The sequence below is a fragment of the Caloenas nicobarica genome, chromosome 6 (assembly GCF_036013445.1).
Source record: "Caloenas nicobarica isolate bCalNic1 chromosome 6, bCalNic1.hap1, whole genome shotgun sequence".
Classification (NCBI taxonomy): Eukaryota; Metazoa; Chordata; class Aves; order Columbiformes; family Columbidae; genus Caloenas; species Caloenas nicobarica.
The window spans coordinates 25,048,107-25,059,940 of NC_088250.1; the positions used below are offsets into that span (position 1 = coordinate 25,048,107).

The following is an 11,834-nucleotide window of genomic DNA, read 5'->3' on the forward strand; positions in this document are numbered from 1 at the left end:
GCTGGAAGTGGGACCACAAGCTTGGAACTGGCAGAAAGGCTGGGTCCTCCTCATTGTCCTTATTCAGTAACGCCTGATGCTGAGCAGCCATGTAGGGCTGCTGGCCTTGCAGCTTCTAGGTTGGATTGTTCCCATGCTGGAGGCTCCATGCGTGCAGCAAACTCTGCCCCAAGCTGGTTCCTACAGCTCTTTCTGCCCAGGGGCTCTCTCTGGTCGCCGGTGGGACAGTGGCTCTGTGCTGCAGACAGCTTGTAGGGGGTCAGTGGCCTTGCCCCAGCCAGAAGAGCCCACATCTTTGGTCCTGTTCTAACTCACAGCCACGGACAGGTCCCTGGTGCTGCTGCTGGGATCTCCTGCTGCTCTGCCGGCCCTCCTCTGCCCCCTCACGGTTTGCTGCTCTGCACCCAGAGGTTTTCCAGCTGCCGTTTGCCCTCCTGCACGCCTGTTCCCCAGGCATCCGGCATACCCTGCTGCCTTCTGCAGCCCGCGGCCCGTGTTTTGCTGCTCCCGGCTTCAGAACCATCCACCCACCCACCCACCACCTTTATGGTTGGACTCTATGATCCCGAGGGTCTTTTCCAACCGAAATGATTCTGTGGTTCTATGACCACTGGTCAACCCCTGAGGATACCCAGGTAGAGTCCAGTGCCGCTGCCCATGCTTTCCAGACAGCACCCAGGAAGAGAAGGGGGACATGGCACTTCAAGACCACCATGAATTCGGTAGCGCCGTGGTTTGTGCTGTCTCACGGAGGGAACACAGCGTCCCCCCAGTGCCGAGAACAAAGGAGCAGCTGTGCCCCAGCCCCGCGGCTGCCGCCCGGGGAAATCCGCCCTTAAGCCGGCTCAGGCGCCATGTCCCGGCGCCGGGCGAATGCACTTTCCGAGCGGGCAGCCGGGCCCGGGGGCGTTGAGCTGCCGCCCCACAGCCCCCGGGGCCGAACGCCGTGGCCCGGCCGGTGCCAGGTACCGGGCAGCCCCGCAGCGACGTCTCCTGGACCTCGGCGGGGAGTGGAGCAGAGGTCTCGCCACCCGGCCCCGCTTCCCCGCCCGGCGCCCGCCGCACCGGGGCGGCCCGGCGAGGGGGCAGTGCCCGCAGCGGGGCCCGGCCGCGCGGTCTCCCGGCAACCGCGTCCCGCCCCCACGCCGCCCCCTGCTCCCCCGCGTGCCGCCCGCAGCGCCCCGTGACGCGCCGCTGGGAGCGCGGCCCATTGGCCGCGGCGGCCGCCCGCGGTGACGCGCGGCGGGGCGGGGCCAGGGGGTGACACGTCGGACGGCGGCGCCGCCAGCGGGAGCGGCAGCGGAGCCGCCCCTGGTCCCGTCCCGGCCATGCGGCTGTCGCTGGTGCTGTCGGTGCTGCGGCCCGCCGGGCCGGTGGCCATCGGCGTCTCGCTGGGCTTCACCCTCAGCCTGCTCAGCGTCACCTGGGTGGAGGAGCCCTGCGGGCCGCCGCCGCGACCCGCCGCCCGCCCGCGCCCCGACGACGGCCCCGCGCCGCCCCCCGGCCCCGGCAACACCAACGGTAACGCGGCGCGCAGGCCCAACGCTGTGCCCGCCGGGATGGGCGCCGACAGCTGGGAGCCCCGCGTCGTGCCCTACCGCCCGCCCAGCCCCGGCAGGGCCGCCAAGAAGGCCGTCAGGTGCGGGGGGCCGGGCCGGGCCGGGGGTGTGTGGGCCCCCGCGGCACCGGCGGAGGAAGGGCCGCCGGCGCTAACCGGGCTTTAAATGGGGGTAGCTGCGGCCGAGCCCGGGGGTGCTCGGGTGCGGGCGTGTGTCTGCCAGGCCGGTGCTGGGGACTGCCTGCCCTGCCTGCGGGGCTGGTGCTGGGGGGGCTGTACGGGTGACCCGACAACGTGTTTCCTCGTCCCCTGCAGCCTCCCAGGGCTGTGGGTGGATTTTTCTCGCTGCAAGTGCCTTTCCCCGCCGCTTCCCTTCCTCTCCTTTAGCCCCCCCGCTTCTCCTTACCCCCCTCTGCCCCTGCTCGCCTCGGGGTCGCCCTGCCCGCTGTGCAAAGGTTGCCTGCTCAGCACGTGCTGCCGGGCCCCCTGCCCCAGCCCTGGCAGGGACCCGTCCCGTGGTGGCGTGTCCCCACCGGACGCTGAACGGTCCAGCCTGCTCCGGGGCCGGCTGCCGCCCATCCTGGCGGCCGCGGGATGACGGGGAGCAGGCAGTGAAAGGGGCTCCTTGTCCCGGCGAGGAGGTGGGTGGATGGAGGGGGCTGAATGGGGCCAGTGTGTGCCAGGCGGGGGCTGGGGGCTGGCGGGGGGGTGGGTCGCTTCCTGCCGCTGCACCGGGCTGGGAGAATTGAAGCTGAAAGCCGTTATGAGGGGGGCAGCTGGGGGCCGTGGTGGGGAGGGGACACAGCTGGCCCCGTGCTGGCCTCAGCAACCCAAGCGGGACCTGGCTTCCCTGGGGAGCGCAGCACGGGCTCTCCTGCCTGCTCAAGAGCAGTGTGTCTGGCAGGGGCAGCAGGAAGGTCCTTCCCAGTTTGGCTGTCCTGGCTGGGACTGGCAGCATGGTCGGGTGCCTGGTGAGTTGCGTCCCTGCTAGAGCTGGGGTGTGCAGCCCTGTTTCCCTCTTTTAGCCATGCTCAGCCTTTCGTGAGCCTCTGGTGTGAGCCAGGCTGGCCAGCTCATGGGAAGGGAGGGACACCCATGATCTCAGGTTGGGGGGGACCTCAGCAGAGTTATCTGCTGTGCCTCTGGCCCAGGCGTAGTGGCAGCTGGTGCTGCCGGGGTGATGTCTTGTGTGTGATTGAAGCCTGGGAGCAGTTCTTGCAGAGGAACCGAGGTTGATGCTGTTGGGGAGGGTGCAGACCAAGTTGGGGTGCAGTGCCCCAGAGCCAAACGTTCTCTCCCTCCTGCAGGACCCGATACATCAGCACGGAGCTGGGGATGCGACAGCGGCTCTTCGTGGGTGTGCTGACCTCCAAGAGCACACTGAACACACTGGGGGTGGCCGTCAACCGCACACTGGCCCACCGCCTGGAACGCCTGGTGTACTTCACAGGCACGCGGGGCCGCAAGGTGCCCCATGGCATGACAGTGGTGACACACAGTGATGAGCGGCCCATCTGGAACATGTACCAGACCATCAGGTACCTGCTGGACCACTACGTGAACGATTTCGACTGGTTCTTCCTGGTGCAGGATGATACCTACACAGAGGCGCACCGCATCAGCCGCCTAGTTGCCCACCTCAGCATTGACACCCATCTCTACATGGGCCGTCCCGAGGAATTCATTGGTGGGGACACCGAGCGACGCTACTGCTATGGGGGATTTGGCTACCTGCTGTCTCGCAGCCTCCTCCTGCTCCTGCAGCAGCACCTGGAGAGCTGCCGCAATGACATCCTCAGTGCTCGGCCCGACGAGTGGCTGGGCCGCTGCATCATCGACTACACAGCCGTCAACTGTGCTGAGGAGCACGAGGTAAGTCCTGCAGGAGAGGTGGCCTCTGAGAGCCCAATCCTGGCCTGGTGTGTTTGCCTACCTCCCTAAGGGCTCCCAGTTCCTGAGGGGATCAGCCCTTGCCCCCTGTCATCCTTTGAGCTTGCTCTGCTGGCAGGCAGTGAGGTGGGAGCACAGGTCGGGGATGGCCATGACCCGTCTCTCCTGGCTCATTCAGGGCCTGCGGTACCATTATTTTGAGCTGGGGAAAAACACAGACCCCGAGCGGGAGATGGACCTTCGTTTCCAGAACGCCTTCACTGTCCACCCTGTGCTGGATCCTCTCCAGATGTACCGACTGCACAAGTACTTCGCACAGGTGGAGCTTGAGAGGACCTACCAGGAGATCCAGCAGCTCCAGGTGAGACCTGGCTTGGCCAGGAGGGTCTAGGTTCCTCCTGTCATCTCTATGGGCTTTCTGGCTGCTCTGTGTCACCTTCCCACTCCAGTATGAGGGTTTTGGCTGAGCCCATGTGGCTGCAGGGGCAGCATTGCTGTCTGGAGAGCAGCTTTGGAGCTGGGTGGGTCACTGGAGTTGCAGTGGTGGTTCAAGGCGATGGAGGCAGCAGGGTGCTGAGGTTCACCAGCAAAGGCCAGGCAGGGTGGGAGAAGGTGCAGATTCTGCTGATGGAGGTGGTGTGCCACATTTGGGGTGCTGTTAGGAGGAAACCTGAGGTGCTGGCAGGAGTCAGGCTGAAAGCAGTGTTTTTTCTGGCACTGCTCTTTGGGCTGGAGTGGCTGATCTCTGAGCATCTGGAGTGAGCTTGCCTGCAGCCAGAGCTGGAAGGCCTACCGGTGCCTGCTTTGGCTCTTACTCCTCCATCTCTCCTCTTGCAGTTGGAGATCCAGAACGCCAGCAGCCTGTCTGCTGATGGGGACCAAGGTGCCACATGGCCCATTGGCATCCCACCCCCCTTCCAGCCCAAAACCCGCTTTGAGGTGCTGCGCTGGGACTACTTCACAGAGGAGCAGGTCTATGCCTGCATGGATGGCTCCCCTAAATGCGAGCTGCGTGGCGCAGACCTGGCAGATGTGGCTGATGTGGTGGCAACGGCCATGGAGGAACTGAACCGCAAGTACCAGCCGGTGCTGCACGTTCGCAAGCAGCAGCTGGTGAATGGGTACCGGCGCTTTGACCCCACACGCGGCATGGAGTACACGCTGGACCTTCAGGTGGAGGTGGTCACCCAGAAGGGGCACAGCCGTTCCGTCACCAAGCGCGTGCACCTTGTGCGACCCCTCAGCGAGGTGGAGATCATCCCCATGCCCTACGTGACAGAGGCCAGTCGCATCAATGTCATCCTACCGCTGACAGCTCATGACCGGGACCACGCTGCCCGCTTTTTGGAGGCTTACGCAGCAGCCGCCTTTGAGAGCAGTGAGAATGCAGTGCTCACTTTCCTCTTCATCTACGACCCCTTTGAGGCCCAGCAGGTCACACAGAATGACATCTTCGCCCCTGTGAAGGCCCAGATCACCGAGTATGAGCGCAGGTATGCAGAGGTGAAGATCCCATGGATCAGCGTCAAGACAGACGCACCCTCCCAAATCAAGGTCATGGACATAATCTCCAAGAAGCATCCTGTGGACACGCTTTTCTTTGTGGCCAGTGTGGGGACAGAGGTCACCATTGACTTCCTGAACCGCTGCCGGATGAACACCATCAATAACTGGCAGGTCTTCTTCCCCATCCACTTCCAGGGCTACAACCCTGCCATTGCTTACCACAACCAGGTGCCACCCACCACGCTGGATCTGCTGCGGGATGCAGGGCGCTTCGACCGTGACGTCTTCCACGAAGCCTGCTTCTACAATGCTGACTACATGGCAGCACGCACCCGCATGGCAGGTGATGTGCAGGAAAACGAGGACATCCTGGAGACCCTGGACATCTATGACATGTTCATCAAATACTCCAACCTCCATGTCTTCCGTGCTGTGGAGCCCGCCCTGCTGCAGCACTACCGGCACCAGGCCTGCAACCCCCGGCTCAGCGAGGAGATCTACCACCGCTGCGTGCAGAGCAGCCTGGAGGGCCTAGGCTCTCGCTCCCAGCTGGCCATGGTGCTTTTTGAGCAGGAGCAGGGGAACAGCACCTGAACCTCTGGGTGCAAAGAGGCTGGCCCTGCCTTGCCTGCTTGCCTGCCCTGCCTCTTCTGCTGCCTACATCTGTCTTCCTCTTCCCAGCAGAGCAGGGACCATCGGCACCTGAGCTTGTGACTCTCCCCGCTGGGGCTGCCCAGGCTGGGGTCTGCCAGCCCAGGGTGTCCTGCTCTTTCCAGCATGGCTGTGCAGACCCCACGGTGAGGTGGGGTCAGTGTTGCTGAGCTGTGAGCCGGGACACCCAGCTCCTCACCCCACAGCTGCTGGCTGCTGGCCCCATCCCCTGCTCCTGGCCCCGCTCCCCAGCTGGTAGGTGATGGGTTGCTCTGTCCCTGCTGTGCCCCCTCAACCAGGGGCACACAGAGCCCAGGGCTGCCTTGCTGTGGGGCCATGACTGCCGTGGGGCTGGGGGTGACCCCTTACCGTTCCCCCAGTACCCCAGGACAGGGCTGTGCCCCTTGCTCCTTTGGAGCATTGACCCAGTTGTGCAGGGGAGGCCGTGTCCCTGTGCCCGCCACAGGCTCAGACGGTGGGATGGGACATATCTCAACCCAAAAGAGCAATAAGGAGGTTGGTTTTGGGGTTTTGCCACTTGTCAATGAGCCAGAGCACTCCCAGCTGGTCAGGGTGGGGGGATCCTGGACTCCAGGGCTGGTGGGCACAGGGGGTGCCAGAGGGGATCCTGCTGTATTCACATACCATGAGCTGCTCCCCATGGGAACCGTGACCCAGGCCGCTTCGGCCTTCGCAGTATTGATAGGACGTCGGAGGTCGCAGCCGTCATACGAGAGCCTCCCGACAGAGGTAAGAGCCCTCCTGGCAGCGGGGGACGCGGTGCCCAGCTTGGTGGGCACGGCAGAGGGTTTGGCTGTGCATCTCCTAAGGAGAAAGCGACTGAGGAGCCGCAGTCTGCTCCTGGTTGGTATTTAATAGTGGGGAGAGGAGGGGGGGGGAGTTTACACTAATAAAACAGAGAGATGAACCACTGGGTCTGGCTGATTCTTCCCCAGGGCATCTCTGGGTGTCCCGTGGGGGTCTGTGTGGTGGTAGGTGCTGGCTGCTTGTACAAAAGCTGTCTGCAGCTGGTTGGATTGCTTCCTTGCAGGGGTGCTGCTTTCCCCCAGCTGCCTGCATCATCCTCTACCTGGGCTGGGAGATGACTGCTTCTCCTCAGTGAGGCCAGGGGAGCCCATCAGTTTATGGACAGGCTGGCAGATGCCAGGCCAAGCAGACACTTGGAAGTACCAGCTTGAGCCCCTGGGGCTTGCAGCAGGAGTTCTGCGCCTCTCCTGGGGCTGTCCTCCCCATGTGTCCTCCCACGTGTGCTGTCCCTGTAACAGCCTTTGTGGGCTGTACGTGAATCGCAGTGGATCCCGGCCCACGTCAGAGCAGAGGTTGGGTGCCCAAGAGGGGTAAGCTCTGCCCTGCAGCATCTGGGATCAGCTCCAAAGGAAGCTCCTGAGCCAGAAACCACATCTGACTACTGTGTTGAATCATCACTCTCTGGCTTCGTTTCACCCTTTTTCAGGCTGTTTTGCATCTTAAGGCTTCTGAATTTCTTGTGTTTTCCAGTTCCCCACTGCCATGGTGCACTGTGGTCCTGCCCTGCTGTACTGTCTCACTCCTATTTGTGGTATGAGACGCTGAGACTGTGTCCCCTGCCTGTGCTGCCTGCTCCAGGCATGACTTTCATGGCTTTGCGTGGTCATCACATTTTATGTATTTGTGAAACACCCATATCAAAGAGACATGCCCAAGAAAATTAACTGAACCTACTCACTGTTGGTTATCAAGGCTGTTAGCATTCAACGAAACTCATGGAAAGCCCCTGGGCTCTGTACCATGCCCTCCCCGAAGGTACCTCATTCCTATATTCCTGCTCCAGTCTTCATAGCCACGGTGCAGGAGCATGTATGTTTAAATATAATTGTATCATATTTGAGATGATAACCGTTAGCTTGCTCTGAGTATTTCTGGTTTTGATCTTCCCAGAATGCATCCTTAATTCCCTTTAAATGTGAATCTGGGACAGAGGGAGCAAGGCAGATGCAGGTGCATTACAGATACATTTCTCCTCTGAAAAGCAGACCTAGGAGTCAGATGTGATTAGGTGTTAGTACAGTATCCAAGTGTTAATAAAGCAAACCGGCTTCAAATCAAGTTGGCTGTGAAAAGAAACCCTGAAGTGTCATTTAATTGTTGCAAGATGGTCTAGATAGAGTTGCTCTTGCCTCCTCATTGCTGTTTGCCCAGACTGAGTTAGAGCTATTTGCATACTTAACGTTCTGCATTATCAACACCAGCGTAGCCTTCCCTGCTCTGACATACGCAGGAACAAATGACAGTGCTCATGGCACTCCCAGCATGGTTATTGCTCCCTTTTAAAAGGAGCTGGCAGAATTTGAAGCTGCCCTGGTATTTGTGAAGTTATTTGCAGCATCAAAACATGCCGAAATCCTGGGGAAGGATGCACAAAGCTTCGGGAAGGGTTTTCGTGATGAGAGTGGGCTGGCCCTCTTCCCTGGGGCCCTAAACAACCTTCCTGCACCTGGGTGAAGTAAGTGGGCTCACTGGGCAATGGCAGAGACCTGTGACGATGGGCACAAGATCATAACGTGCTCTGTCCTGCTCCGGCCTGTGCAGGGCTGGCAGGTGCAGGCAGGGCACAGGGCATGGGACCAGGACAGTGATGTCCTTGAAAGAGGCAGGGAGGAGTGGCCCTCGGTGCTGACATGAGTGAGTGAGCAGACAGGGACTTTCTGCAATCCCTGGTCATGTTTGACTGGTACTTCCATACAATGTGTGGGTTTTTGCACAGATGCAGTTGCAGAGTGGTGAAAGGGCAATTTTCCCAACAGGGCAGGACAAAACACGTCTGCTGCCCATAGACTTCATCTTCCCTCGAGAAAATTTTCTACAAGCATTGCTGGCTCACCATGGCCTTAGACAAGAGCAACGCAAGTTCCTCTTGGGAGTTTTTTAGAAGAGGGTGTGAAGGGCTGGTTCAGAGCACAGCAGCCTGAAGCACGAGAGGGGCCAGCAGGGCACATCAGGGCTGGGCAGGCACCTGCCTCCCCTCTCCATCCTGCACCATGGCAAGGACTTACACCAGGGAACACTCAAACTGCTGCTCTCCTGTTCTGCTCCACACCAGCTTTGTTCCTGCAGCGCGGTCCTGTGGGTGCCTCTCTGCAAGCGCAGCAGTGAGCCTGCGAATGCCAAAGGCAAAACCTGTTTCTCTAGCCCTGCTTGGGTCACTTCTGGCTGTACTAAACCCCACAGCAGAGTTACTTCAGCCCCGGCAATGCTAATCAGCTCGATAGCTGATGTTTGGGAGGGTGTAGGAAGCGAGGCTCTGCCAGGAGAGGGCTGGAGGGCAAGGGGAAGCGCAGTGTCCTCTCATCCCTGTATTTCTGTTGGGAAGGGAACAGCCATGCCTTGCTATCTCTCTGCAGGAGAAGCTCCGCTAGCTGCAGAGCAGGACCCAACCCCAGCAAACATTTCCTCCCGCCTGCAAACGAAGGCAGGAGACACTGTGCTGCTTGAGGAGGAGCAGGCAGAGATGCTAGGCTTTGCCTGTGCCCAATGCCCCGGGTCACAGCCTGACGTGCTGCTGAACCTCTCTGGAGGGTGCGGGGAATGGTGCACTTCAGCCAGGGGCTTTACTGTCCAAGCTGGGGGAAATCAGACACTTTTGATGAAGAGAGAAACAGCCATTAGCTGCAAGTGCAGGCAGGGCTGCTGCCAACGTGTGCTTGTCCGTGGGGCTTTCTCTGCACAGGGGTGTCAGTGTACCCAGCTGTGCCCAGGGACGTCCCCGCTGGGGACACACAGCCCCAGCACAAGCGGACTGCAGGAGCTCAAAGCTCTGGGGGGAGAGGCAGGCAGCTCGGCTGGATTTTAATTTTAATTGCCTCCTTGTTTCTTCCAGTCTGTTTGCCCATGGTGGGGAGCTGAGCACTGGAAAGCAAGGGCTGTGTCCCCTGCTTGGTCCCACTGGCAGACACCACTGGTGCATTTTCCCAGCAGGGGAGACATAGGGAAACAGTCAGGAGCAAAGCAACAAGCTTGGCATGCTCAGGTCATCAGGAGATGCTGAGAGCCACCCGTTTCTCCAAGTGTTGCCTGTCACCACCAGCACCTCCAGCCAGGAGGCAACAGGGAGGAGGTGACAGCAGCAAGTCTGCATGTTCCATGGCACTTTGGGCCTCACTTGCAGCCCTTCCGCTCCCAAGCTGGATGGTTTGTTTTCTCTGAAACGCAGCTTTTCCCTGGGAACAGCTGTAATTGTGGTGTGTGGTGGTGGAGGCACTGTGGGAAGTGCCCAAGGAGATGCCTGTCCCATGGGCAGAAGGCATCTTTGCTGGCTGCTCCATCCTGGTGCCCATTCTCTGGGTCCAGCATGGCATCCCCAAGTTCTGGGGCCAGCTGGTAGCACCCCAATTCCACACACAGCCACAGGAGCTGAGCCTGCCCGGCTTGTCACCTCTGCAGTGACAGGAGCTGTCGCCAGTGCAGCCGGTCCTGCTGTGGCCAGGTGCCTGGCATTTGTCCAGAGGGCTGCGCTCATTAAAATTAAGGGCTTGTTTCACTATGGTGGATCCCCTTCTAATTATGCCCCAGCTATTTCATGTGGCTCATTACAGGCGATTCAAGCAGTGCTGGGCTGGGCTGGCATCACTTTGCAGCCCAGGGAGCCCCGGGCAGCAGCGGCCCCCTCCCTGGGGAGGACTGGATTGCTGGTGGCCACAGCACTAGGTTTGGGGTTGGCCATGGGTAGAAGCATGAGGATGCTAAACCTGGGTCCTCCCGCCAGTCGTCATCAGCTCAGCAGCGGCTGCACCAGGACATCCTGCTCTCCTTGCTCCCCTCCCCGCTCTGCCCGGCCCCGCGGAGGCACTCGCCCCAGCCCTCGCAGGTGGCTCCAGACCTACTTGTGCCTCTTTATTAGGGAGCGTTTGTACATTTATAAAACAGTGACACGTCTCTCACGTTCAGCAGCATGAGGGCGTTTGTACTGGCCCTCCCACCGCGGTGCCTGTGCCCACTCTGCTCAGAACTCGCTGCTCCTGCTGGCGGGGGGGCCACAACCTGCATCACCCACCCGCTGCAGGAGACCTTGGTGTAAGGCTGGCCGGCACGGTCATGGCATGTCCCCAAGCTAACGCGTGGCACACCTCCAGGGACACTCCTGCTTGTGGGTCGGTATGGGGGGACTCCATGGGGAACTGGCATGGAGTGCTCTGGAGGGGCTTCCCAGGGAGCACCGCTGTACCTGTCCTGCTGGGCGGCTTGCTGTGTCCCCTCCGTGCAGGGGGACATGGGACACCACACAACCAGGTGTTTGCATTGACGGGGAACATGTTTCCATCTGGGTGCATATTTTGAGGGCCTGTTGGGCTGCACATACCCAGAGTCAGGGCTGCTGGGCACATCACCAGGTTGGTGCTCTGGTCTCTGCCCTGCATCTCCCACATGTGGGGCCTTGGGGGCTGCCAGAGCGATGGCTCCTCCTGCACCTATGGCTTTGGCCACAGCATGGCACGGCCATGCTCCATCTGCGGGCACCGGGGATGGGGACCAAACCGGCAGGGCCAGGGGCTGCCTGGGTCAACCCCAGCCTCCCCCAAGAGGTCCCAAATTCCTGCCCCGGGGTCCCCCTCTCTGCAGCGGGTGTGTGTTGAGGGGGGCTTTGCCAGCTCACCCCCCCTCCTGAGATATTTTGGGGCGGTTTGCCCTGCGCTGGTGTCTGCTACAGTGGAGGGGGAGGAGGCAATGTCCAGCAGGACAGGAAGGGTGCTGTGAGTCCTGCCATGGGTCCTGCCGTGGGTCCTGCCACCTCAGGGCGGGTTGGAGGGCTGTGGGTGCCAGTCCTGGCCAAGAGTCTGGCCAGCAGGTCAGGCTGTGGCTGTTTGGGTGGTGCTGGGCACGGGGCACCCTCCTAATCATGTACAGTCTGGAGGAGGCACAGCAGGTGCTCACCACTCGGGGGGTGGGAGTGTGGCAAGGGGTACGTGCATGGTGCAAAAGAATGGTGACAGGCAGGGGAGCAAGGGCAGGACCCCCCTGTGCCGCCTGGGCTGCACTGGGCGACTGCACCAAGGGACGAGCCGCTTTGGGCAATGCCTGGGCAAGGAGAGGATGGGGAGGGTTGGGGAGGGACATGGTGGCATGGGAGGCAGGAGAGCGGGGAGGCAGTAGGTCTGCAGTGCCACAATGACTGGGGGCTACTGGGGCCAACACTGGAGCGGTGGGGGGTGTCACAGTGCAGGGGTCTGGCTGG

General features: G+C 61.1%; 1 protein-coding gene across 1 annotated transcript; it reads left to right on the top strand.

Annotated features, from left to right (window-relative positions):
- Positions 1–1,283: 1,283 nt before the first annotated feature.
- On the top strand, positions 1,284–6,483 carry CHPF (chondroitin polymerizing factor). Its single transcript, XM_065637677.1, has 4 exons — positions 1,284–1,639; positions 2,866–3,430; positions 3,627–3,809; positions 4,286–6,483. The coding sequence occupies exons 1-4, from the start codon at positions 1,329–1,331 to the stop codon at positions 5,546–5,548; spliced, it is 2,322 nt and encodes a 773-aa protein (XP_065493749.1). The 5' UTR covers positions 1,284–1,328; the 3' UTR covers positions 5,549–6,483.
- Positions 6,484–11,834: the final 5,351 nt, after the last annotated feature.

Excerpts from the sequence above, each read along its gene's own strand:
- CHPF (XM_065637677.1), top strand. The coding sequence starts at position 1,329 with ATGCGGCTGTCGCTGGTGCTGTCGGTGCTGCGGCCCGCCGGGCCGGTG. Across the intron at positions 3,431-3,626 it reads ACTGTGCTGAGGAGCACGAG|GGCCTGCGGTACCATTATTT; the intron begins GTAAGTCCTGCA and ends TGGCTCATTCAG. Across the intron at positions 3,810-4,285 it reads AGGAGATCCAGCAGCTCCAG|TTGGAGATCCAGAACGCCAG; the intron begins GTGAGACCTGGC and ends CTCCTCTTGCAG.